Source organism: Rattus rattus, chromosome 4, assembly GCF_011064425.1.
Source record: "Rattus rattus isolate New Zealand chromosome 4, Rrattus_CSIRO_v1, whole genome shotgun sequence".
Classification (NCBI taxonomy): Eukaryota; Metazoa; Chordata; class Mammalia; order Rodentia; family Muridae; genus Rattus; species Rattus rattus.
The window spans coordinates 115,792,775-115,819,977 of NC_046157.1; the positions used below are offsets into that span (position 1 = coordinate 115,792,775).

Here is a 27,203-nt window from a genome sequence, read left to right on the forward strand (position 1 = left end):
TTGAATCGGCTTAAAATCTCATTAGGAAAATGTTATTTTAGTTTAACAACAAGATCAAACTTTTAATTACATATTTTTAATTGTAAAGATTAAATCCACCAAAATATACTAATCATTTAGAGACATTACAGTATGCCTACTTGATTTTCTTAATGAATCACTATTTTAATGCTTTTTAACATGCAATATGGCATTTTTGCCAGTTAGAAAAACATGGATAAATTCCCTTCTCTTTCCAAGTGTGAAAAGAAATTAGGCAATAAAGGTAAAAATGCAAATCATAAAATCATCTAGTGTTCTTTTCACAATCCCACATAATAAAAAGGTATGCATGGTTCTAAAGTCTCTATAGACAATATAGTACAAGACAGCTGATTTCTCTCTCCCCTTACGTAGCAGTCTTGCTACGTAGCCCAGGGTAGGCTTGAAGTCAAGATCCTCTTGCCTCGGCCTCCTGAGTTTGCAGGTGTGTACCACTGCCCATGGCAAGATTTCTCACTTTTCAGGTTCTAGAGTCTGCTTCATGGAAAGTTCATGTGATCAATAAGGAACTACATTTCACAATTCAACTGAGTGAGCTTTGTCTAAAAGGCCCGAGAAAAGGAATCTTGTTTTATAGTACCACAGAAGCTAGTCTAGTTCTCAGAAACAACCCCTCCACATACCTCTGTGACAATTTGATACAACAAAATTTATGATAGACGTCATACTTTAGTAGATAAATAGATGAAGGCTAATTAAAGTCTTTTAGGAATAAAATATCTCAGCCCTTTGTATATCAAACCTGAATCTGAAAGGTAAAGTAAAATAGAATCCACTGTTTTCAAGTGTACAAACTATGCCCTAGAGTGAAAACTGAGTGTCCTGTATTCAAGCCAAGGCTCTGTCGGTGAGGCTGTCAGTGAAGACGGCACTAGCAGATGGATCCTCCATGCTGAGGGTCACTCCTGCCGGCTCCTACAACAAAGCATCAAAAGCACCCTAGGTCAGTCAGTTGTCTGTCCAGCCTGTTACACATGTGGAAAAAATGACTCAAGAAACAAATTATAGAAACATTTAAATAAAACCTACATGTAAAGATGATAACCCATTTCAAACACAGCTAGTAAGAGAAATACAGAGATATCCTTTCATTCAGTAAGTATAACAGACAGGCTTTTCTAGTGTTATCTGAGCCAACATTCATCTGGTGACTGCCTTCAAAGGACCTCTCTGTTCATACTTCTCAAGTGGGGTCATGTTCTTGAGAAAAGAAATTTAGTTTCTTTCTGGACTTAAATCACAGTAGTATATGTGCACTTTGACTTAAAAGGATTCATAAATGCAACATTCCTTGCTATGCTGACTATGTTGTTCTGTAATGTGGTTGGCCAGCCAGAGACGGGTGAGATCAAGCCCCAGCTTTATGATCTGTGCAATTCATTCCCTAGAGCCACCATAACACACTCCCTTTCCTCTAGTATTGGTTTAAAACTTAAGTTCCAGGAAGCTCATAATGTGTCTTCTACCTCAGCTCCATCTCCAGAACACTCATAAGAAAAGCTGGGTGTAATAGTGTGTGCTCATGATCCCAGAGCTAACAAAGTGGAGCAGGATGGATCCGGGAGACTCCCCAGCCAGTCAACCTAGCTTTACTAGGCAAGCCCCAGGCTAGTCGGAGATTTTGTCTCAAAAAATAGAGTGGACAATGCCTTGAAGACTGAAGCTTGAGTTTGACCTCTGACTTGCACACACATGTGCACACTGCACTTGCACCTGCACACACACGTGCAGCCCAGCCTCCTGACATACACAATAAAACCCAAAATTCTAACCATTCCTGTAAGTTTTCCAAAACATTTTAAAAGACAATCTGACTCAATTTTAATCTTACTGTTTTGGAAACTTTTTTCAGGATAGCCAAATTCAAAATTAGAAGCATCAGTTACTCTCAATTAAAATAATCTATAGATTATTTTATCTATAAATTTATCTACAGATTATTTTAATTCTAATAAAAATGCTGGTGGGAATTTCTTCTTCTAATTTTTATTTTATGTATACAGGTATGTATACCATATGTATGCCTGTCACCTGTAGAGGCCAAGAGGCTATCAAATTCCCAGGAACTAGAGTTACAGATAGTTGTGAATCACCATGTAAGTGCTAGTAATGGAATGGATCTCAGGCCCTCTGGAAGAGCACCTAGTGCTCTTAACCACAGAGCCATCTCTGCATCCTCTCTTTTGTTTAGAGAGATGGTCTTACTATGTAGCCCTGGCTAGTCTGGACTCCCTATATAGACCAGGCTAGCTTCAAACTCAAAAGATCTTCCTGCCTCTGCCTCTAAAGTGCCGGGATTAAAGGCATGCACTATCACACCAGGCTCAAAATAGCTTCATAATTAATCTTTAAAGAATACAGAAGAGGGGGCCAGCAGCAAGATGGTTCAGAGGGTAAAGTTTCTTGCTGCCAATTCTGACGACCCGAGTTTTATCCCTGGGACCTACTCAAAATTATCCTCTGACTTACATGATGACATACATGGGCATTTCAATAAATAAATAAGTGAGTGAATAAATTAATTAAAAAGGGGTTGATATGGGAATATAGCTCAGTTGGTAGAGTGCCTGCTTAGTATGCACATGGCCCTGAGTTTGATCTCAAGCACTGCATGAAACCAATGTGATAATGCATGCCTGTAACCTCGAATTTGGGAAGTAGGATCAGAGGATCAAAAAGTTCAAGGTCATCTTCAGCTATCCAGGGAATTTGAGGCTAGCCTGGTATACATAAGACACAGTTTCAAGAAGGAATTGGGGGGGGGGGCACAAATATTACCAAAACATAGGTCAATAATTCTCTAATGAACCATAACCAACCAAGAAAAAGACTTTCCTATTTAGTATGCCATAAAAGCCAGAAGAGACTAGAAGACAGAATAAGTACAGAGAGACTAAGGATACAGAAGTTAGGCCCTGGAAATACAGCCAAGAAAATCAACACAAAGAAGAAATAAAGAAAGTGAGGGAGCGGAAACAAAATATATGGCAAAGGTCTTGTACTTTCCACATTAAATTTTAAAGGTTCTAAGAAAGGGCTAGAGGTACATCTTGTCAGGCAAGCCCAAAGCCCTAGGCTTCACTTGGGCCCACTACAATTAAAAAAAAAGCATTTCTACGAGAGTCTAGTGTCTGAATAAGAATGGCCCCACAGGCTCACCTACTCCCTCCCTTAGTCCCCTGCCTTTGGGACTGTGTGTTTGGGAAGGACTAGTGGTGTGGCCTTACTGGAGGGACGACACTGGGGACGAGGGGTTGCGGTTTCAAGACTATACAGCAGGCCCAGTCTGCTTATCTGTCTGTCCGTCCTTCCTTCTCACTGTAGATAAGCTGTGAGCTCTTAGCTACTGCTCCAGTCATGCCTTCCTGCTGCCACACTCCCCACAGTGAAGAGCATGGACTCTAGCCTTCTGGAGCAGTGAGCTCCAGTAAATGTTTCCTTCTAAGGTGCCTTGGTCATGGCGTTTTGTCATGGCATCAGAAAAGTAACGAGCTTGAACTAAGAATTAGTAAGAAAAAGCTGTTGAGCTGAGAAGCAGCAGCAAGCAGACTATGCCCCACACATGCTACACAATACAATGAGACTACAGAGACCACCAGAAACATGAATTGAGCAACTAAAAAAAAAAAATTTAAAAACTTAAACACAACATGGTCATAAAAATTTATCTATCAAATGATACATTAAAAGAACAGTCTAGGGAGTGGGGGAAAAAATAGAACAGTGTACCAAACAGCATGTGTGGGGTATTCCCCCATTCCTGAGAATATATGCACCAAAGGGTTTAAACGGCATCTCTAAGTGTGGGACTGTGGTTTTCACTCATGCTTTAATATTCCCTGCTTTCCATCTCACTCCATTACTGGTAGCATCACAGCTTCACACCTGCAGTCACATACCTAGCAATGCTGTGTCCTCCTCTGCATCTTCTTTAAGACAAGGGCGGTGTGGCCCAAACTCGCTTGAGGAAGATGATGGAAGGTTGCTTTCACTCCTCTCCTCATCTTGGACTGTCACACTCAGATTCCCAACAGAAACACTTCCTGGGGCAGCTTCTGGGATGGGTAGGTCCTGTGCATCTTCAGGGTCCCCCTTGAGAGGCAGAAAAAGGCAATGGCTTTCTCAGTGACATGAACAGTGAGGGGTCATTTTGCTGGTAAATTCATGTGAGATATCCTTGACTCTCTACAGGGAACCTGGTGGGAGCACCCCTGTGTCCAGCCAGGCAGCTTCCTACAATCTATAAAGCTTGGTTTTTGTTTTCCTCTAAAGAGTTTCCCTACTTGGTGGAAGTTGTATCTCACCTTTTAAATTATTTAAACAAAGTTGCTACTACCTGAAACTATCTTCTTGTGGAGTTTGTGAACCTGTACAGCCTCACTGCTGCTCCCTCAGCCCCAGTGACAGCCCTGGGTATTTTATAGCACAGCACTGGGGTGTCAGAGACAATCGGGCTCTGAGCGGCTGAAGGCTTCAGATCTTTGTTTTAAAAGCCTGTTCTGCATCCTTCCTTATGTAGTTTCTCGACTGTGGTTTGTCTCCAACTCCCCCACTCTTTGTTGCACTGAAGGAAGATAATGAAAGCATGGCCAGAGACTCCTTTAGTCACACTCCAGTAAGCCTCAACACCAGTGGGTGGGTGTCTCAGACATTCTTTATGGTTAACCTAAGAGCCACAGATGCACGTGGGTGGAAGAAACTGCTGGAAAGTGACTAAGGGCTTGTAGGCTGTGAGCGTGGGGTTCACAGGCACTCAGAAGTCTCTGCTCTGTTCTAGGAGCATTTTGAAACCACCCCCTCCTCCTCACCAGTAACTAGACATCCTAGACACATCAAGCAAAACTTCCTGTTGTAATGTCACAATGCCAACTCCTGTTTAGCCTCATCCCAAGTTGTTTCTAACAAAGTTACCAAACCTAATTCTCCACTAAGCCCCACCGAGTTCACATCCCTGAGCACGCACTACCCACCTCCTATGTACTGAGGTGACAGTCCCTCAGCAGCCCCACTAGAATACATGCCTCCATTTCTCCATGTCTAACAGGCAGTATAAAATCTTTTTTTCTAACCCGGATGGCATCTACCATGTTCCCTTGCTATGCTGCATCTCCGGATATGTACTGGCCCCAGTGATCTGAAGGTGAAAGCCCCAAGCATCCTTGCTCTAGCTTATTTATCACTGAGCCAAGCTCAACTTAACATCCTAGACAGCATTTGTCTGATCGGGTTTTCCCCAGTGAATGTAGTAGACATGGTTGCAAACCTTAAACTGCCTTAAAGTCTGTGTAAGGGTCACTGGGGACTCTATGGGTGATAGAGAAATGGACCCTCTAAAACTGAGACACACCCTTAGCGCTGAAGTTGCAAAGTGCCCTTCTTCACAAAGTATGGCACATACTCATTCTCTGTATTCTAGTAAGAAAATAATTCAACCTGGGCCTACATTCTCTGAACAAAATGTATGAGAATGTGAGTCTTTGCTCAGCTGAGAACAGAGATTGATTGGTCTCACACAAATGTCAAGGGCGGAAAGGCTGGTTTAGAATCACTGACAGAGACAACTTAGCATAAGCTTACAGTGTATCTAAGGAAGGGAATGTAAGAAAACAATTCATGAAGCTCTGTATTTTCTCATTTAAAATTCTGAACCACAAAGGCTCAGCCTCTTGTAGAACTACAGTTTCTACAGTAGAAGGACAAGAACTAATAAGGCAATGAGGGAGGTATGCCACCCCAGGCTAAAGGGACAGTGGATTAAAGTTGCCAATAAAAGAAGTTTAGGAGTTCTATAAGGAAGACACATTTCAGGACAAAGCAGGATGAGGCTGTAGTCCTTGGGTGAAACATTTTCTCCCCAGGGGGCCACAGCTAGGTAACAAGAGACAAGGTCTTCAAGCACCCTGGGCTACATTCCTAGTCCTTCATTGTTAGTTAAAATACACTATGATTTTATTACTGGTATTTTAAGGCGTAATAGAGTCTATTCGAGTCTAAAAAACAAACAAAAAACTGTGGAGCCCAGAAACAGTGAAAGCAGATTTCAGAAATGATTGGGTATATCTAAAATGTGTCTCTGAAGCCAGAAGGTACAGGAGACACCTCTATTTCATACAATCTATGGTTCACTTTACATAAAAGCAAACACACAAGCGTCTGCACACATGCATAAACTCATGCATACCCAAGCAAACACACACACACAGATGATACTAGAGTATACAGAACTATACTTGTAGTTACAAATTGGTGAACACATTCATATGTTCTATTATTCTGTCATAAACTAATCAATTAACTGATTTATATGGACTACTCTACAAATTCATTTTTAATACTGAAAACGTCTCTAAATAACAGTAAGGATATCAGAAGGAACATTTCATCTGTTTGCCTTGCCTCTGGTCAGTAATAAAAGTGAGATACTCGGAAGAACTGGGGTAGAGATTGAATATAAACAAAAACGTAACAAACCCAATATCCCAGGGCTTTGATGACATCAAGTTTACACATTGGACACGTTCGGTGATCCAAAAGCCATGGGTCAATGCATATTCTATGAAAAATATGCCTAAAAAAATTAAGTATGTGTTAATGTCTTAAAATAAATGGTTGCATATCTTATAAAGGAAATAACGCATTTTACCAACATACCCTCTATTAAAGTGAGCCAACCGTACATCAACATTGAAGTCTACCCTCTTGACTAAGTTATTTTCTAGTATATGTTCCACTTAAATTTTGGACTTAGTAGTGAATTTTTTTAAAAATTGAAAGCTCTTTATTAAACAAAAATATGTTGGGTCCATTTCCACCACATACTAAGACGTGTGTACGTGTGTGTGTGTGTATGTGTGTATGTGTGTGTGTGTAAATTGAAAGCTCTTTATTAAACAAAAATATGTTGGATCCATTTCCACCACATACTAAGACGTGTGTGTGTGTGTGTGTATGTGCGCCAGTGTCTATGGTTTTAAGATTAGGGTCTTGCTATGTTACTCAAGCTTGCCTCGAATGTACTAGTAGTTCAGGATTGCCTTGAACTCAGAATCCTCTATCTCTGCTTCCCAAGTGCTAGGATTCTGTTATGTACTACAATGCCCAATCATTTTTATGTGCCTTAGTAGAGTATTTATAAACCATTTAGGCTAGTAAAGCCCATAATAAGGTATCAGTAATAATCTAATCCCAAACTGACAGTATCTTCTTCAAGTCTAAGTGACTCAAGTGGTAATACATACTAACCATCTGAGTGGCAAAAAATTCGGTTATTTCCACTTACACATTTTATAAGCCTCCTCTTGAATAAATCTCTGTGCTACCAGAAAGGCACTTTCTTTTCTTGTTGGTTTATCTTGATTTCCTGCCCCTCCCACATAATGTGTGAACTCCAGGCTTTGAAACCAGACAGGCAGGGCTCTAACACCAGCTGGGTGACTAGACAGCAGGACCACAAGGAGCTATGTGTTTCCCAGTCTCTACACCTACACCATGAGCTGTTCAGTGTCGACATATGCTATCGTTACTATTACTCTCTGAAGACTTTCTTTAAACAAAAAGCTGCCAGCACCACTAAAAATAGTAATCCTTACTTGTGAAAACCTTAGTCCAGTTTGTCACTCAACCACAAATTAAAATTCACTGACCCAGAAGAAATTGTCCAAAACCAAGAAAGAAAGTTCAGTTTTGTTGGGGGATGGAGAGAAGTAAACAAAATAAAATCCCCAATAAGGAGAGCAAGGAGTGTGCACCCCGAACACATCTGCAAAGGTCACCTGCAAGCTCAGTGCGCAGTCAGCGTGTAGCCCCGCCTCTCTTCTATGCAATCCTGAGCATCACTCTGAAGTGGGAAAGGCCTGTTTTAAAGCCAGCCTAAAGCTCTACTTTCAATGCTCACTCGTGTGCATTACACGATCAGCCTATATGACCTCATTCATTACTGTGCTGATCATGTATAAATACGACAGACTTTAGCCACACACCCCTCAGGGATCTGTTATTATTGTGGTACTCATTTTATTTCCTTAACAGAGGTATCAAGAATTCAATCTACTAAAAAGTAAAATATTTTTTTAAAAAAAGCTAATACGAGTACTTTTTAACTTGATTCTAAAATACATAAAGTATAATTGACGTTTATTAGACCTCTGTTAAAAAAAATCTAATTTCTATACATAAAACAGGCCCTTTTTGCTAATTAGCAATTCTTTGATGGGGGATGTGTTTTTGAGACAGGGTTTCTCCATGCAGCCTTGGCTATCTGGAACTCACTCTGTAGATCAGAGTAGCCTCTAATTCAGAGATTCTCCTGCATCTGTCTCCCAAGTGTTGGGATTAAAGGTGAGTGTACCACCTCCTGGCTAATCAACAATTTTTTTAAAACAAAATTTAAGTCAATTGAAGTAGTGGATTATTAAAAACAAAATGGCTACTTCCCAGTTTTAAGTGCACCTGTGCTACTGAAACCTCAGTAAAGGGAGGATACTCATACAGCTTTGAAAGGAACCCACACCCAGTGTATAAGCAAGGGCAAACTGTTGTGGTCTGAGCCCGCTTCTGGGTCAGTCACTTGAAGGCTCTCAGACAAATGTTCTTGCTTCTCTCCAGCTAGCATGTGCTCTGCATTACTGGGTGTGTAAAGGGGTCTAAGCAAGCCTTGGTAAGACTAAAAGCCAGTGCAAGACAAAGACGCACAGCAGCTCTTAGTGGTCACCAACAAGCCTCTGAAGACAGTATGAAAGATGAAGTAATCCAAGATCACAAGAACTTCCTGTCCAAGAACATGGAACTAACTCTGTTAGAACAGTGAAACTTGTCAAGTGATTTTCAATATTTTAGTGGGAAAAAGTTATTCATACTTGCATGGCAGGATTCTGATAACATCTTTGACTTTACAGTTTCAATACACACTGCACAATTCTCAGCATCAACATCGATTCCTGGAGAGAGAGGGAGAGTCACATGTACACACACATTACACATAGAGCAACAAAAGTTAGAAAAAAATGAAACTGACTAAAACAACAGATCCTACTCTATCTGGGAACAACATGAACCTAAAACATATTTTCTCCTTACCAACTATCAAGCAGTTATTTGAAGAACCTGAATGAAAAAGGGGAAAGAAAACCACTGTCTGCTTAATCCGGGCATTAATAGCGTTTTCTATAGTAGGTGTCTGAAGAAATATTAGATGATTTAGGGCTACAGAAATGCACATCACTGTTTTTAGAGGTCTTGTTCCCAGGCTGGCCTCAGGCTCATGGTGTAGCCAACAGTGACCTTGATCTTTTGCCTCCATTTTCCAGAAATCTGGGTTACACTCAGGAGTCACCAGATCCAGTTTCTATGGAGCCGGACACTGGATTTAGGGCCTCATCAATGCTAGATAACACTCTACCAAGCGAACTACATTCTAGATAACACTCTACCAAGCTGACTACATTCTAGATAACGCTCTACCAAGCTGACTACATTCTAGCCACACCTGCTATGATGGGAAAAAAGAAACATTATCAAGTCTAAAACATAATGAGAATGAATGTTCATATTAGCTGTTTATTTGGCTTCTGAAGTTATTTAAAAAGAAATTGTATCCCTGAAGAACAGTTACAACCTGGGGAAAGTACAATAGCTACACATCTGAAATTTTACTTCATTATTGTTAACACCTCATCCCCAGTTAGAATGAGTTAACACCTTTGCCTAAAAAATGAACAAAGAAACAGACATTGCTGGCAGTAGGGTGGGAGAGTTGGTAACACTTCTACAGGCCTTAGGCTTTCTGTGAGTCAGCACGGTCAGTGGAGCTGGGACAAGCTGAGGTTCTGTGACAGGGACTCAGAACCTCAAACATCATGTACTTCTGAGGCTGCAATGTTTGTCAACTCATATTATAAAACACAGCCCCACTACCCCTGAGTTATTATTTAAACATACCCTTAGCCACCTGTAACAATTAATGAGGAAGCAGTAAAAACCAGATTTTGTATGTATATACCATTATCAGCGACCATTAAAATTAACTTTATAACAGCATTTGAAACTTGTGTCATTTTATAAAAACATTTAGTTATTATTTTTATATATGGTACCCCTGCATGAGTTTATGCACACATGTGCATGTATGACACCTTACAGGCCAGAAGCAGGAGCTCTTCAGAGGCCCAGGCAGTTAGGGGAGCAGAGGCAGGCAGATCTGTATGAGATCAGGCCAGCCTGGTCTACGGATCGACTTCCAGAACAGGCAGGATACACAGAGAAATCCTATCCCAAAAGCCAGGCCCTCTGCAAGAGCAGTCAGCACTCTGGACCACTGAACCATCTCTCCAGCCCCTTAAATTATGTTGCAGGCTCTTTCATAGATCCTGAGTTCAATTCCCAGCAATCACATGGTAACTCACAACTATCTGTAAAGGGATCCAATGCCCTCTTTTGGTGTGTCTGAAGAGAGTGACAGTATACTTCCACACATAAATAAAATAAAGAAATCTTTCTTTAAAAAATATATGTTGTGACAAAATACTTTCACTTATATATCATATATTATACAAGAAGCCATTTTAAAATTCTTTAATAATTTACAAGCTTATACATTTTAAGTAAATCTACAAAAAAATTAAAAAATAATCACTTGTCTTCAGGACTGGGTAAGATGCTGACTGCAAACAATAATCCTATGTCAGTTCACAGTATAGAAATGCTCCCAATTTTGGGTATAGTATCAATCTACTTGTATGTTCAAGGGCTTGGCTCAGTTAGTTACACATATGAATCTGTCTTTTCACATGTTAAGGTATGAGAGTTCCTGCTAAGGTGGTGAGAAAACAGCAGCCAGTACAGTACTTTTAAGAGTTTGTACAAAGTACTGATTTTCTTCCTGCAAATGAATTGAAGAACAAGTAAATTTTTAGAACTCAATTCTCATAGCCTAAGATCAGCATCTAATTTATAAATTACTAGAAGAGTCTTTTCTATTAGTTCCTATGAAAAATTATTCTACACATATTCTGCATTATTAACTGGAAACTCACTTGCTGATTTGCAGAGAAAAAAATCAGTACTTTGCATCAACTATTAAAACTTCATTATGTTACAATGTAAAAGTTATTGGGGGCTGGGTGTGGAAGCGCACGTTTTTACTCCCAGCACTTGGGAGGCAGAGGCAGGCAGATCTGTATGAGATCGGGCCAGCCTGGTCTATAGATCGACTTCCAGGACAGGCAGGATACACAGAGAAATCCTATCTCAAAAAAACGACGATATTGGGGAAGGAATAACCCAAAGCATATCTTAATCCTAAATATACCACAGAAGCCATTAATAACAGATTTCAATTTTCTTAAACTCAAAAGGTCTAAAATGTAATGTCTTTTAAGAAAAATCCTTTATGTAAGCAGAGGAAGAGATGAAGTAGTTTCTTCCCCTAGTCTTCCTTTCATGAAGGGAAGTGAAGACTGGAGGGTGAATAGACTGAGAGCAATGAGTAGTATGGGAGCACCTGAGGCAGCCCACATACACGGCAGCATGGCACTGCAGGAGACCCTAAGTTTCTGCTATGGGTCTGTCCTCAGGGACCAGGCTCTGCCGCTCCCTAACTGCTTCAGTCTCTAACTGAGCAGGTCAGAATGGCTCCTTTTTAAAGGTGTAGTTTTTTTTTTTTTTTTTTTTCGGAGCTGGGGACCGAACCCAGGGCCTTGTGCTTGCTAGGCAAGCGCTCTACCACTGAGCCAAATCCCCAACCCCAAAGGTGTAGTTTTAAAAATCTCCTTTCTCTCCTTTAGAGATGTTCAGTATGTCCTCGCAGGAACTGAGGGGCTTGGAAATACTGCACACAGATTCAGATTGAACAGAATGTGTTTACAGGACTCCGGTGCAAACTTTTTAAATGCATAGCATCTTTACAGTCTTCGCCTTGGTCTACAGGACTTTCACTACATGTAACTCAGGGCTGCCACAACAGCCCTTCACTCATTACACTCTGTCAACTCTCCTTAAGATGTGAGACACATACAGGAAGGAGGTCTGAAAAGCACAGCGTGTTACTGCTGAACAGCAGCCTGAGGAGAAAATACTTCTCAAACACATGATCATCCTCCAGTCTGAACAGACAAGCACAGGCAAAGATTGATTACCTTCTCTCCATGCTTCACAGTGTGTAGTGGAAGCTGGCCAATAACCTTCTTAGTTTCCTTTCTATGATTCTTGGGGAGGAAAACAGTATTATTAAATAGTCCTTTTAAAGTAACCTACACACTACAACACATGAAAATAGCTTAGAAAAAAAATTAACTTTTAACACATAAAAGAGCCATATAAACTTATAAGCTACTTTATTATTATTATTATTATTATTATTATTATTATTATTATTATTATGCTTCACTTTAAAGCTCTGACTGACCTTGATCTCGAAGCAACCCAGGATTATAGGCCTAAGCTACCAGGCCCAGCTAAGAATATATTTATTTATTTACTAGCTAATGTGCGATAGTAAGATTACATCTAGGGCCTCACAAATGCTAAGCAAGTACCCTACCACAGGGCTGTACCCCGGCCCACGAATAGTTGCTTTAATTCCTTATCTGAAAAAGAGCATCCTTGCCTTTGTGTATTTGTGACACTGAAATAGTAGGGGACTCTAGCACTCTAATCATGAATTTAGCCACACTTTTTCAAGTTCCAGGAAACAATTCCTACACTTAAATATTGGCGAGAAGGTACCAATGCCCAGAAAGAAGGTACCATCCATTCCCACCAATGGTGCCCAAGAGGAAAGAGTTCTGCCTAGTTATTAGGCCAGGAACCATGTTGTGCCTAGTGTGCCACCAGAACCCTCTGGCTCTTTGTGCTGTTACAGAGAAACGGCCCGCCTTCACATAGGCTGCCTGTAGGCCCCTGCAGTGAACACAAAGCAGCCCTCAGCCCTATGCCGAGCAGAAAATAGGGCCATACCTGTTCATGCTGTCACATGCCCTTTTGCTAGTCCCCTCTGTCTACATAAAGACAGAGGGTACAAGTACCCACAGAAACCCAATGTTCAAAAAGTAACCCAATTCAAAGTTTTATCAAAGTCATAGGACTTCAATAAGTAAACTGAAATTAGTGTGGTTAAATGTCACTTCAAGTAGTATATAGACTGTATTTATGAGTTATCATTTAGAAATCAAAATGAAGTTATCCATAGCTACCTGACTTCCAAACTGTGAGCCAGTATATAGGAAACGCTGTATATAATAGAATATTAGCCATGCTAATGAGATAATCATCATCGTGATGAAGGCAATGGCCACAAACACCACAGACTGACCGCTGATGAACTCCTGCATATGACGACTACCAATCTCTATGCTCATTTTCACTGGAATTCCTTTTTGCACCAGATCAGAAATCTCCCGTCCTTTTGGGTAGCTAATCATGATGACGACTATGCTGCCTGTTCCTGCACAGAAGAAATGAACAGAGAAGAGAGTTAGGTAAAGACAAGGGCACGCTCGTCAACGCACACATTTGAAATCATTAAGAAAAACAAACAGTCTTCAGAAACACATCAAGTGCCACAACTGACCCCAAAAGAGAACCCAGGCTGACTGAAGTGAGGAAGTCACTATGGGTTAGTTGTTCTCCCCAAACCCATGACGCCGTGAAGATTTACAGATGGGTCTATCATCAGACCTTTAAGAAGCACAGAGTATAGTTGTGTTTAAACTGTTCCACAGCTAATGAAAAATAAGAAAAGGACACTTCCAGGAATGTGGTCAAAGTCTAATCCAGGGGTGAAAACAGAAGACTCTCAGCTTTAAAGCTAAGCCTGGACCACACAGTCAGTGAAGGCCAGCCAGCCCGACTACACGGCGAGACCCCGGCCCAAACGGTAGAGTACTTGCTGAACTCCAGAACTAGAAAGACACCTAAAGATTATAAAATCAAACACAGTAATAAGGAGCAAAAGAATCACGTGGATTAATTTTACTTACGAACATGAATGAAAATTGTTGCAAACATGCCCATCAGACTTAGGGAATATGTCTATATAGAGTGAGATCTAGGACAGCCAGGGCTGCACAGGGGAAGGCGGGGGGGGTGGGGGTAGGGGTGGGGTGGGGGGGTGGGGGGGGGGTGACGATGACTGTGAGGACTCTTCTGTGATCACTACCATTTTTTCCCGGGGCCAGTGGCTCACTATGTAGACCAGGCTGACCTGGAACTCACTCTATATAGACCAGGCTGGCCCAGAACTTACTCTGTAAGCCAGGCTGGCCTAGAACTCATGGAAATCCACCTGCCTCTGTCCCAAGAGTTGGGATTAAAGGTGTGCACTACCCCACCTAACTTGTGCTCACTACTACTTAACACTCCTTTGCAGACAAGAGCTGACCCGAGAGAAAAGAAGCAGAAGTCTTTAGTTTATTGTGACTCTAGCTATAAACACAGCAACCACAATGTATCAACAAATAAATTAAAAAAAACAAAAAAACAAAAAAAACCCAAAACCTTCCTCTAAAGTCACATAGGGGCTAAGAAGGGATCAGAGATACTTTTTAAACAATGCACCCTGGATGAGTCTTTTCAGGGGAAGCATTAAAACAGCATGATGGTAGCAGATAAAGATGCCCACAGAATGGGATAGGACAGAAGGCCCAGAAACAAACACAAATACACAAAAAAGCACATAAAAAGTGATAACAGATCAATAAGGAAAATGGACTATTTTTAAAAACCAGATGAAGGCAAATGGATATTATATTGGGGGAAAATCTGCATGTTTTTCTCACAATGCATATCAAAATAAATTGCTAAATCAAAAATGCAGATGTGGGGCTGGAGAGATGGCTCAGTGGTTAATAGCACTGACTGTTCTTCCAAAGGACCTGAGTTAAATTCCCAGCAACCACATGGTTGCTCACAACCATCTGTAATGGGATCCGATGCCCTCTTATGGTCTGTCCAAAGACAGGGACAGTGTAATCACATACATGGAATAAATAAAGCTTTAAAAAAAAATGCAATGTGTTTTAAAAAGAAATATATAGACTAGAAGAAGAGAATTACGATATATGCTATTAAAGAAAAAAATCATTTATAAAAATCTATCTAGAGAGGCTGGAGAGATGGCTTAGAGGTTAAAGAGTACTGACTGCTCTTCTAGAGGTCCTGAGTTCAATTCCCAGCAACCACATGGTGGCTCGCAACCATCTGTAATGGGATCTAATGCCCTCTTCTAGCCTGCAGGCATATAGGCAGGCAGAAAGCTGTATAATGAATACATAATAAATATTTTTTTTAAAAAAAAATCTATCTAGAGGTTCTGAAATATCTGTGATGGGCATGGGAGAGGGGAGGAATAGCTGACGGTAGGAAAAAAAATATTTTTTCAAAGTCAAGGTTAAAGTAACAAATGGCCAACTTGAGAAGAATAGATATTACGTACAACAAAGTAATTTTTAATAACAGAAAGAACTTTGTGTTAATTCTCAAAAAAGGCTAAGTTTTAAAAATGGTTGTTTTACTGAGAAAATAATTCAGACACTACACCAAACAAACAAACAACCCACCAGCTTTACAGCACAATTCAGTGGCTTAAAGACTGGTAAGTACCACAATATAATTCCATTCCATTTCATCACCTGAAGGAATCCTGGGTCCATCCATCAGCAGTCAACTCCTGGTAAGTGAGTTTTAAATATATGAAAACATGCTTCAGCTATCTGTAAGCCAGCAAAAATCTAAGTTTCAGATATTCTACTGCCAAGATGCACAAGTCAGCATGTTTGTATACCCTGTGTGTGTGCAAGGGGGATTAGAAAGATGGGGTAGGGAGGGAGGTGGGGAGGTGGCGGGGTAGGTATGAACTACCTTAGTGTTTTGTCTGCATGCAAGTTCGTATACCACATGTATGCCTGGTGATTATGGAGGCCAAGCAGGGTGTCAGATGCCCTATAACTGGGGTTACAAACAATTGTAAGTTGCCACAAGAGTGCTGGGAATCAAAGATAACCAAATACGGGTCCTCTGAAAGAGTAGCCAAATGTCCTGAAGCTGTCTCTACAGCTCCTTCAGCAATTAAAAAAAAAAAAATTTGTTAAGAGACAAAGGATTCTTATTGTCAAAACAAGGTACCTTCACAGATGTCCTGATAATTTCAGACTCCAGAATCTTTCAATGAGATCAGCCCCTGCGTCAGTAAGACAATCCAACACGAATAAAATCAGGTATTTGAGAGTGTTCAGGATAGTGACTGGACATGCAGAGAGGACAAATACAAAGGCAGCCTTTTTATCCCTTCCCCCTTTAAGATAATGTGTTACATAAAGGCATGAGGCTCCTCTTTTTTTTTCTTTTTTCATAGTGGGCCTGGAATTTCTCCTGTCTGACTCCTGAAAATGCTAGAATTAAATATGAATTATGTCTCCCCCCCCCAAAAAAAAAGCTCCCTGTGAATTTTTCACTATCCCTTCCTCAAAGTTTCAAGCATAGAAAAAGCACAATAAGGTGACACGAATTGTGGAGTATAACTGTACTTACCACTATCAATCCTAAAGTTTAGGGTCGGATGGGGATTGGGGGGATGGTTGAGCCTGAGTGCTCACTTATAGGCAGAAGGCTGACTTCTACCTTCAAGACCAGGACAAGAATTTACACCCACTTGTCCATACCAACGAGTCTACTGAACTGTCTCCTTCAGATAGTTTTGAACGAGCTGATGTTAAACCAACCTAAGTGAAAAGGACAGACAGGACTAGTGTCTAAGGGGCTAGGGATACCTCAATGGTACATGTGTGCCTGGGAGAGGCAGAATTTAAACCCAAGCACCTTCCTAAAAATGTGTTTATTTCATGCTGTGTGAATGGGATGAACTCCTCAGCATGCCTGAGACCCCAGTTTCCATCCCCAGTAACAAAAGTTGGGTAAGACAAAGAGATCTAAAGCAAGCCATCAGGTCTTTTGGATGTCACTGGATGTCTCCAGCTTGGGCCAACAGAGCCCTGCCAAGTCTGGCTGTTAACTGTGCCCACATTTCAATACACTTAGGCTCCCTCCCTGACTGTGCTGCAGACAACACCAGCACAAGGCTGTGCTTTTCTAATGGTCATACTGATAGGGATAAAAGAATTCAGAAGCCTAGGTTTGGGGACAGCATAAACATCATTTCCCTGGTAAGCAGCAACAGAGCTGTGGTGTAGGTTAAATGGTGCAAAAATATTTAACTGGACTCCCCAAATATCACTCCTGAGACCACTTGGAGGTACAACTTTCAGTATTACAAAAAGCTTTTTCGTCCATACTTGCAGTAATGCTTCTCGAAAATCTTCCTCTAGCTCTATCCTCGGTTTAACAGGTTTCAGACAATCCACCTTGGGGACTAGGTGAGATGACTCAGCAGAAAAGCGCACTCACTGCTTTGTACTCATCCGAGTTACTGCAACTCTACTTCTAGGGAATCTGATGCCCTCTGGCCTCTGTGGGCACTTGTACACACATGGTGCCCAAACTGGAGCAAGCACAAATATACACACATAAAAATAAAAAATAGTTCTTTTTAAAAAATCAGATCTGGGCTAGAGAGATGCCTCAGTGGTGTTAAGAGCACTGACTGCTCTTCCAGAGGTCCTAAGTTCAATTCCCAACAACCACATGGTGGCTCACAACCATCCGTAATGAGATCTGAAGCCCTCTCCTGGTGTGTCTGAAGTCAGTGTACTTACATAAAACAAGTAAATAAATCTGAAAAAAAAATCCGATCTTTCCTGGGAGAAACATGCTAACACTGATGGACATATGTTTTTTTTTTTTTAATATTTTATTTATTTACTTTATGTATGTAAGTACACTGTCACTGTCTTCAGACACCAGAAAAGGGTATCAGATCTCATTACAGATGGTCGTGAGCCACCATGTGGTTGCTGGGATTTGAACTCAGGACCTCTGGAAGAGCAGTCAGTGCTCTTAACCGCTGAGCCATCTCTCCAGCCCGATGGACATATGTAAATGAGGGGAATTGTTCAGTTGCTGCACATATGAAACAAATCTTTGATTTGCCAATTTTTTTCCCTTGACTTGTCTCTCCTTGATCTGCCAATTTCCCCTCCCCCCCACCAAGGGCCTGCTGTAACAATCTAAGTGTCCATCAAAATGACAGGGCTGTACAGAGTACATATGTGCACAGGGTGAAGCAGTAGCTCTGACAATGCTCAGGAGAAAAAGCAACAGGTAAAGTGTGGATGGCATGCTAGACTTTAAAATCTCCAAGGACTTCCTTAATTATACCACAGAGGACCCACAGAAGGTTACTGAATAGTCGAAGGCTGTAGCTCTAAGATGAGTTAGAAGCTTCTGGATGGGGCAGTCTCACTCTGCAGAGCAGAAAGTCCTATGATAAATAGTGTACTGTGTTTGGCCTCAAAGAAACTTGGGACAAATGGCTGAAGTGGCTATTTAACATATCAAAGTAGTCTCCCCTACTCATCAGTACCTGTTCTGTCACCTGGGCTGGCATACCCCATCCCTACCCAGGACCTCTCTAGCCTGAGGCTTGCTCCCCTTCCCCTAGCTCCTCTTCTTATAAAGCCTAGCACTGTAGTTCAGGTCTTCTTGGTCCTCTTAGTCTCCTGGTTCGCTCCGGGGCTTCCTCTGCCCTCTTTGCTCTCACTCTCCCATCTCTCTCATCACCCAATTCAGTCAGGCTGTGCTCTCCCTCACATCTACAATAAACCTTTTCCTCAACCACACCTTGAGCATCATGTTCTCTCTCTTTTTCATTCATCTGGTGAAAACAGAGCACAGACTATGTGATCTCAGTGAGACATATAGTCCACAGCATTTCCACTGTGATCTTAGCTGCACGCAGGAGCTTTGTTACTGAAATGCCAGAAAGGTACCTTCTAAGGTGGCCTCTGTCTGCAAGCTGATACTAGAACCAGTCTGAGCCTAATGAAAGGAAATTCTAGTTTCCTCAGCGTTAATGTCCCTGTTGTCATTGGGAAGACATACCTGGAAGCAAGTACTATCTCTAGGAAAATGAGTGTTCCGCACTCCAGAAACTTGTACAGCAACTAGGATATGGCTGTAACACACCTAAAATTACTACAGGGTACAAGCTACTACAGGGTACAAGAAGCCTTTTTTGTTGTTTTTGAAGACAGGGTTTCTCTGTGTTAACAGTATTGGCTGCCCTGTAGACCAGTGCATGCCATCACCACCATGACCTAGGCTGCTAAAACCCTTTTTAATAAAAAAGAAGCTTGTAGAACATTTCAACAGAAACAATGGCACAATGCTGCAATCTCGTTTAAAACTTTCATATAGAACCCCAAATGGCTTCTATTCTATAATTACTAAGTGATACCAATGTCATCACATTCATATTGTGACGATGTGGGTGGAGGGGTGAGTGTGAGTGTGTGTGAGTGTGAACAACCTCTATTACTGAACATTTCACTTAAAGGAGAAAGCTGCTACGTTGGCAATCTACAGCTAGGCCTCCTCAGAAACCTTCAGGGAGTTATTCAGTGTTACACACCACCTGGAAATGCTGGTTCTCAGGGTCAGGAAACTCAAGTCCAAGTCAGCATTCATTCCCTGAATCTTCACCACAGGGTGTGAAGCTGCAGAGCCAAACTTGTGTTCAAATTTCATCTCGTGCACTGACAGAAGGACGGTATGCATTCCTGGACAAACTCTTCTCTGAGAGTGTTTACCAGTTTGTTTGTTTGTTTGTTTGAAATTAGTTTGATGATCATTCTTCTTTGGATTACCACTTATTATTACCAAGCAATCAGAACACAAAGAACTAAAGATATGAGGGATAATCTTGTTCAGAGTAGAGGGAAATCTTACATTTTGAGAGAGGCACATTTACATTTTATCTTCAAGAATAGAAAAAGTTTTACCAACCGAAGGAAAGGAAAAACATTTTAGAATTATATTTGAGGGACTACAGAGGTGAATCAGTCGTTAAGAACACTGGCTCTTGTTTCAGAGGACCCAGGTTCAAATCTTAGCACCCACATGGAACGCACAGCCATCCATATAACTATGGTTTCAGGAGATTCAATGCCCTCTTCCAGCTTCTGTGGGTACTGCATACATAGTGTCACAATACAGCATGCAGAAAAGGAACCCAAATAAGAGAAAATAGATCCTTAAAAAAAATTATATTTGAGACAGCCAGTTACTAGAAAAACAGGCCAGAGCTGGAGAGATGGCTCAGAGGTTAAGAGCATTGACTGCTCTTCCAGATGTCATGAGTTCAATTCCCAGCAACCACATGGTGGCTCACAACTGTACTGGGATCTGATGCCCTCTTCTGGCCTGCAGGCACACATGCAGACAGAAAGCTGTATGATGCATACATAATAAATAAATATTTAAAAAAAAATTTTAAAAGGCCATCTTGTTGAAGGAAGAAGAAAAGTTAACCAAGATGAGAAAACAGCACATTTAGCTCACTGAGTGAAAAAATATAGTATTTTTTAAAGCTGTGGCCTGTAGAGGCAGTAATTAGGACTGGGGCTGGCTCCTTGTGAAACAGTTCCGACAGCAAGGCTGCTTCCAGGACCCACTGTAAATTGGTAAAAGTCATGGCGACCTTTTCTACTCTGTGATGGACTCCCCTTTCACAAACATTTTGGTGCCCCAGCAGCTGTAATCACAGATGCTCAGGAAGCTGAGGCAGTGGAGTTCTCAAAGCCAGCATGATCGATATACCCAGAAAAATTCTCAAAGTGGGGCAGGCAGCTGAACGAGCAGCAAGGCAGAAGGGTAGGAAAGTGCTAGCTCTGGAGGGAGTTCAGGCATAAGCTAAGGGACACCAAGCACATCTACCAGATGACTAAAACTCTACTTCCTCTCCTCACACACTGGCTCTCTGGTCCAATCCCAAAGAACTAATCTGCTCAGGTAATTTTTGTACAATTGTGCCTACAATGGTACAAGAGAGAAAAATCTCAGTTAAACAGGTGAATTTCTTCACAGAAGGCACAGAGACCTGAAACAGAAGAAACAAGCCTTTGGAATTCTTTTTCTTCCCCAGGGCTTATTGTTATCATTCTTGCTTGACCTAAAAAGGTCATCTTGCACAATCTCAACCACAAAGTAATCTCTACACCTTACCTGAGGCAGACACACCACCCCACCCCCGGTTGGGGGGGGGGAGGTTCTGTTTTATTTCTGTCTTATGCTGACTGAACACCTGGTCATCATAAACCTTGTTGAGTAACAGATATAGAACAGCATTTTTAGCAGGCCAAATTAGTAATAACAGAATTTCAAGTTTTCCTATGCTGAAAATAAAATGTAACCGTTTCCTTCTCAAATTTTTAAGCTCCCCTTGCTACCTTGTCACAAACTAAACAAACACACCGGTATAGGATTTGCACTTGTACAATAACTTTAAATTTTACTATCAAGACATAGGAATGTAACATTTTTCTTCCCAAGGAAACTAAAGTCTACTTCAGTATTGTCTTGAAGAAGATAAGAACTACTGAAATATTTAAAGTAGTAGGTTAAATTTCTGGTGGAGAAAACTAATTTAGCAGCAATAATTGACCTTAAGGTTCCAGTAAAAGAATCTCCTAAACTTTCAGGTTTTCTTTTTTATAAACTGCCACATTCTAGCAACTTCTATTCCCCTGGAGAATCCTCAACAAAACCAAGGTGTCTGTCACACAAACTCAGTTTAACCTCTACAGTGACTCCTGCTCTACCTGTAGACACTGTCATCAATTTTTAAAATTGTGTGTTGAGTAAACACACATGCATTCAAGTGAGGTACCCAAGGAGGCCAGAGGAAGGACTCAGATTCCCTGGAGCTGGAATTACAGGCACTGTGAGTCATCTGATATAGAGCTGGGAACTGGACTGGGGACCTCTGCAAAAGCAATACTCACTGTTAGTCACCTGTCTCCCCAGCTTCAGACAGGCCTCCTTCCACACACCTTGGCTAATTTCTTTATAGGTCTCTCCTCACTCGACAAGTACTTACCTGTTCAATTAGTCAGGTTTTTGAGGCATCCTGCAGGGATGGCCCATGGAAGGTTTCTTTATGAATGAGTGGATTTGAGAAACTGGTTTATCTTCCAGGACTACAACTGAAACAACCTAGCAAGAGGAATTACGGAAGAGGGAATAATCTGGAATTAAGTGTCTTGTTATACAAAATAGAAAATTTTGGATGGTTGGGCCAGGAGAATGAGGAGGACACATTCACAACAGGACACTACATAATTATAAATAGTTTGGTTTTGTCAAAAACTTGGGGGTTTGGGAGGGAAACAGATTTGTAGAGATGGCTCTGTGGTTAAGGGCACTTGCTCTTTGGCAGGAAGCCTGGTGAACTATTTATCCAGACCCCATCACAAGTAAACAACACAAAACAACAAACACTTTACCTCCACCTCCTCCCACAAAATGGATTTCTTGTAAATAGTGCAGAACACTCTTTACTGAGTGAACTCTTGCAGCTTTCCACGTGAGTTTGTTTCAGACCTTTTAGCCTTTTGCAACACTACTTCTGCTACACACAAGTCCTAAGCCCACCCACCACACATACACATAACTTCCTAGTATTCCGAACATTTACCCAGACACATTTTAAATTTGAATGTTAAGTTGTAGATCATTTGAGAGCACAGTATTACACATAATCAATAACTGATTATCTATGCATGAAAAACCATTTAATATGCACTTCTGGTACAAATGATTATCTCTTTAATATATGGCTTCTCTAAGGTTGGTTGTTTCTTTTTCTTTTTTCTAAAGCTAAGATCTTGGAACTAGTCACAGTGAAATTTTAATTAAAAGTCTTCTTCTTCTCATCACTGCAATACTGGGGCCATTTTCAGTGGTGTTAAGAGACCTGAGTGGTCTTTAAGGTTTGTAATGTGACCTTACCATTACCAGCTTTTTCTGAATGTCTGCAGGACCACTCATGGGCTGGCTAAGTTGCATATTCTTCTATATCTCTGAAACACCCTTGACTTATTGCAATTCAAGCCCTTTCTCCACCATTCTGCCAATTATTTTAGCACTTATCAAATAACATTCAAGGACGTAAAATGTCATTCCTAAAAAGTCATGCCAAAATTTCAGCTGGAGGAGCGCCGTACTTACTAACCTAAAAGAATTACAGTAAGGCCAACTCTAAGACTTTAAAGACTTGGCTTTTATCTTCTTTCACCTATCTTGCTCAAGATAATTTCTACAACTTATCTTCAGCACCAACACCCAGCCACTCCATAGGCCTTCTAATCACCCGTGCCTGTATCAGTTCAGTATAAACTTTTCTGGCCTGTCAAGCTATCTATATTTATCACTACTGACAGACCATAAACCATGACAGGCAGACACTTGTCTTAGGCATTTCCAACAAGCAGGTACAATGTTTTTAAACCTAAGTCTGCTAAAGTTAGAATGTAAGGTATAACTGTAGTCCTTACTGCTGGTTTGATAGTATGATCTTAAGGTACTGATTCTTTAAAATCCTCAATTTCAGTAATGATTTAAAATTTAAAAGCTATCTAGCGCTAGATTCCAATGAGAAAAGCAATGAGTTTCTGAAGAACTGGAAAACTTCTCCCCACAACTTAGGAAGGTTATCAGTATTCAATTTCAGAAGCACACTTCTACCTGTTTTATAGAAAACCAGTGTTACACATCAGCACTAAGAACAGCTCAATCAGTGGGTTTTCATGGCTTCAGCTAGATTCTGACTAAACAGAGGAAACCAACCTAAGTCTGAACAGCCTCAGTGGCTCTAAAAAAATTAAAAAAAAAATAAAATTAAAAAAAAAAACCCTTCATCCAAATTTAAATAAGGTCTGTCAAGGCAGGCTTCTCACATCTTCTTAATTCTTCTCAAAGTGCCGGATTATCAATACCTAATACCCAAATGGACTAAGTTTTATGAGAGCTAACTTTTCCATCTCTGCAGTGTCTACAGCTGAAGACCAAGAGTCTAACTTTATTTCCAGCTTTTCCTGCTTATCAATCACACTGCTACCAAATTCATTTTCTTGTGGGTCAGTGGTTCAAAATGCTAGATAATTTTGTTGCTGCGTTAAGTTCTGGTTAAATCTCACAGCATTTCTGGTTGTTACAACTGTGGGGAAAACTTCCAGAACGTGGGAAGACAGGAATGTAACTAAACATCCTATAGGTCACCAAGTAAACTTGACCAAGTTTTAGAACACCTTTGAGTATGTTTCCTTAGGAATCTAACTTAAAAGGCCCTCAGGAAGATTCAGTTACTTGCATGAGTGCTTTCACACATTATCCAAAAGGTGATAATCCTCAAAAAAAAAAAAAAACAAAAACCCACAGAATTATTATAATGCTAAAAAAGCTAGGAAGGAGGCAGATAATGGGGAAAGAAGTGTCCCTCTTCTACAGGAAGAGTCTAATTAACATGATTGAGGTGTTTTCCTGGGCCCAGATAAATTATATGTCAACAATGTAAACAGGAAAAGATTGCTGAGGCACGTTTAGAACAAGAGGTGTCTGCTTGGGAGGATGTCAAGGTCATTATCAAAAAATGCAGAAGAGTAGAGTTAGAAAATTGTAGGATGATGAGCCTGTCATTGAAAAGAAAACCGTCTACATTAGCTATGTGTGTACACACATCTACACTACATCTACATGTACACACTCAACGTCAAGGAGTCAGCTGCAGCACACAGGCCTTCTCTTCCCTGACAGAACTGAACTCGGGAACATGTACCTGGAATTCTAGGATCCCTCGTGAGCCTTGTGGAAAGAGGGTGTGTGGACAGTGACAATTAGACTGATTGGCAATCACAGGACTAACTGCCTGACTCAACACCACCTCAGGGACTGTAGCATTCTCATCCAGCACTGTGGTCCACAGCCAACCAACTCTTGTGTTTTCAAAGATACCCAACTTCTTTGGGCATCTCTCCATTCTAGCAGATTACTTTCACGCTATTTCAAATGCTCCTTACCTTCTACTCCACCCTACTATGCTGCTGCAACGCATACCCATTTCTCTCCTAATCTGGAGGCGACCTTGAAAAAATGAGTTGGTCTGTAAGTGTAGCTCACTTCCTTGCCATCAAAGGACCATCATTCCCAACCGTGTATAAAAACAGTCAAATCCAATGTCACTTTTCTGTCTTCATAAACTGTGTTGCATACACACCAAAACAGAACGACAACAAAAATGCAGGTCAGGAAAAAGGATGTTTTAGCTAGCAGCAGAAACTTAAAAACCGTAATCACAGGAAATTCAGAATGAGTCAACCGTGTGATGCCTTAAAGCTAATGTGATCTTAGAAGGCACAAAAGAAAGAATCAAATCCTGGGTCCCCGGAGAGAACTCTGTCCCAAGGATGACATTTTGCCAACTCATCCCTGTCTGTCCCCGGAACAGCGTGTTTAGGAGCGGCCTCCTGAAAGAGGTAGCAAGGCCTTACTTTCCTTCAATGAAAACAGTAACAAGATTTCATCTGAACGCAGAACTGTCCAAACAATTAGCGAGCGCGATCACCCTACATGAGTCGTGAGAGAAACTACAGCAAAAAGAACCCAGGTTTTCCGATCCAGGGTTTGGAAAACACTCAGGTACGCCTGGTCGAGAGAAGACACCACAACGAGGAGCCACGAAACCATCGCTTTAGGTTGGTGAGGAGACAATGCGAGCCTGGCGTGCGCTAGCGGTCCGCTCCTACACACTCACCACTCAACCAACTTTGGGAGACGGTGAGCCGACCTTTCTAAGCGACCCGTGATCCGCAATCCGGAGACTTACAGCACTCGGTAGGACTTTCCTCCGGTGTGTCTGCTCCTCCCCAGCCGAGGGCCCTTCCGTGCTTTCGCACCCACCCGAGGTGAAGCTCCGACCCAGCGTGTGCACGCACTTCCCTCTCCACACCACCCGGAAAACCACCGGGCTCGCCCCGGCCGCGGACGGCGGCCCAGAGCCCGGCCTGCTCACCCGCGTGGGACATGGGCTCGGTGGCGTTCCCGTAGCGCTCCTGGTTGTAGACCACCACGGCCGAGGCGTTCCTCCGCGCCGCCGCCAGCACCTTGTCCTTGAAGGTGCAGCCGCCTCGCGCCACCAGCGCCACCCAGGGCGCGTTGCCGAGGGCGCCGGGCGCCACGAAGCGCGTGTCGGGCGCGCAGCCCTCCGCATCCGCGGGAGCGCGCGGGACGCCCACCAGGCCCTGCCTCTCCTCCCTGAGCGAGCTGTCGCCGAAGCGGCCGCTCTCGGTCACGCTCCACACCGTCAGGTTCGACTGCGGGTCCACGTACTCAATGCTCACCGTGGCCGAGTACCACTCGAGTGCCCCGCCGCCCACCCCGGGAGCACACAAGGCCAGCGCAAGCACCGCGAGCGCGTCCCGGGCTCCCACGCCAGCCGCGGGCCGCCGCCGCGCCGCCATGGCCGCCCGGCCGGGCCGCTGAGGAAGAGCGCGAGGAAGAGAGAGAGACCGCTCGCTCCAGCCGGCCTGCTGCTCTGAAGAGGCGACCGCAGCTCGCGAGAGACCGCCGAGCACCGCCGAGCGCGGCGGGGGCGGGCCCGCGGCGCACGCGTACCTGGAGGGGCGTGGTTGGGGCGTGGCAACGGAAGGGGTGGGGACCTGCCCGCGGGCTTGAGGAGTGCGCGTGCGCGAGGGTCTGTGCCTCAGGGATGTGGGCGGCAGAGCTGAAGCTTGCAGATGCAGCTGTGTGTTGTGCAACCCCACTCCGAGTCCCCAAGTCTGGGGAAGTTTGTGCGCTCCGGGCCGGCAAGCGTGGGACTGCGGTTGTGTAAAAGCTCTCAGAGGGTGGAGTTCGCTGTGCAAGGCACGGGGGAAAGGCCTAGCTGCCTAAACCACTTAAATAAAAAAAAAAGTCAAGTTGTCCGGATGTCTTTTGTTACCAACTTTGAAATAGATTTGATACTTCTTTGCTCTTTTCTCAATGGTTCGCTTCGATCCTTTTCCTTAGTTTATGTATAAGGTGTAGGCCTCTGTTTGGACGAAGACCAAGGTGCTACGTTAACCAAAAGAGAAAAAGGGAAAAGGACTTGTTTGGAAATAAATGCCGGCAGATAGATATTCGTACGATAACATAGTGGGTGGATACTTGCTGTCTACCATTAAAAGATCCTGAACACACTAAACATAGTTAAATGCATGTATAACTCTTTGCTCCGGTTAAAA

The 27,203-nt window shown here is 42.2% G+C and overlaps 1 protein-coding gene across 1 annotated transcript; it reads right to left on the reverse strand.

Moving 5' to 3' along the window:
- On the reverse strand, positions 1 to 26,679 carry Rnf149 (ring finger protein 149). The gene is given in 8 exon segments (XM_032900987.1): positions 1 to 957; positions 3,942 to 4,134; positions 6,514 to 6,610; positions 8,898 to 8,934; positions 8,937 to 8,979; positions 12,174 to 12,242; positions 13,230 to 13,480; positions 25,994 to 26,679. Coding segments are annotated over 8 exon segments (1,182 nt in total). The 5' UTR covers positions 26,442 to 26,679; the 3' UTR covers positions 1 to 913.
- Positions 26,680 to 27,203: the final 524 nt, after the last annotated feature.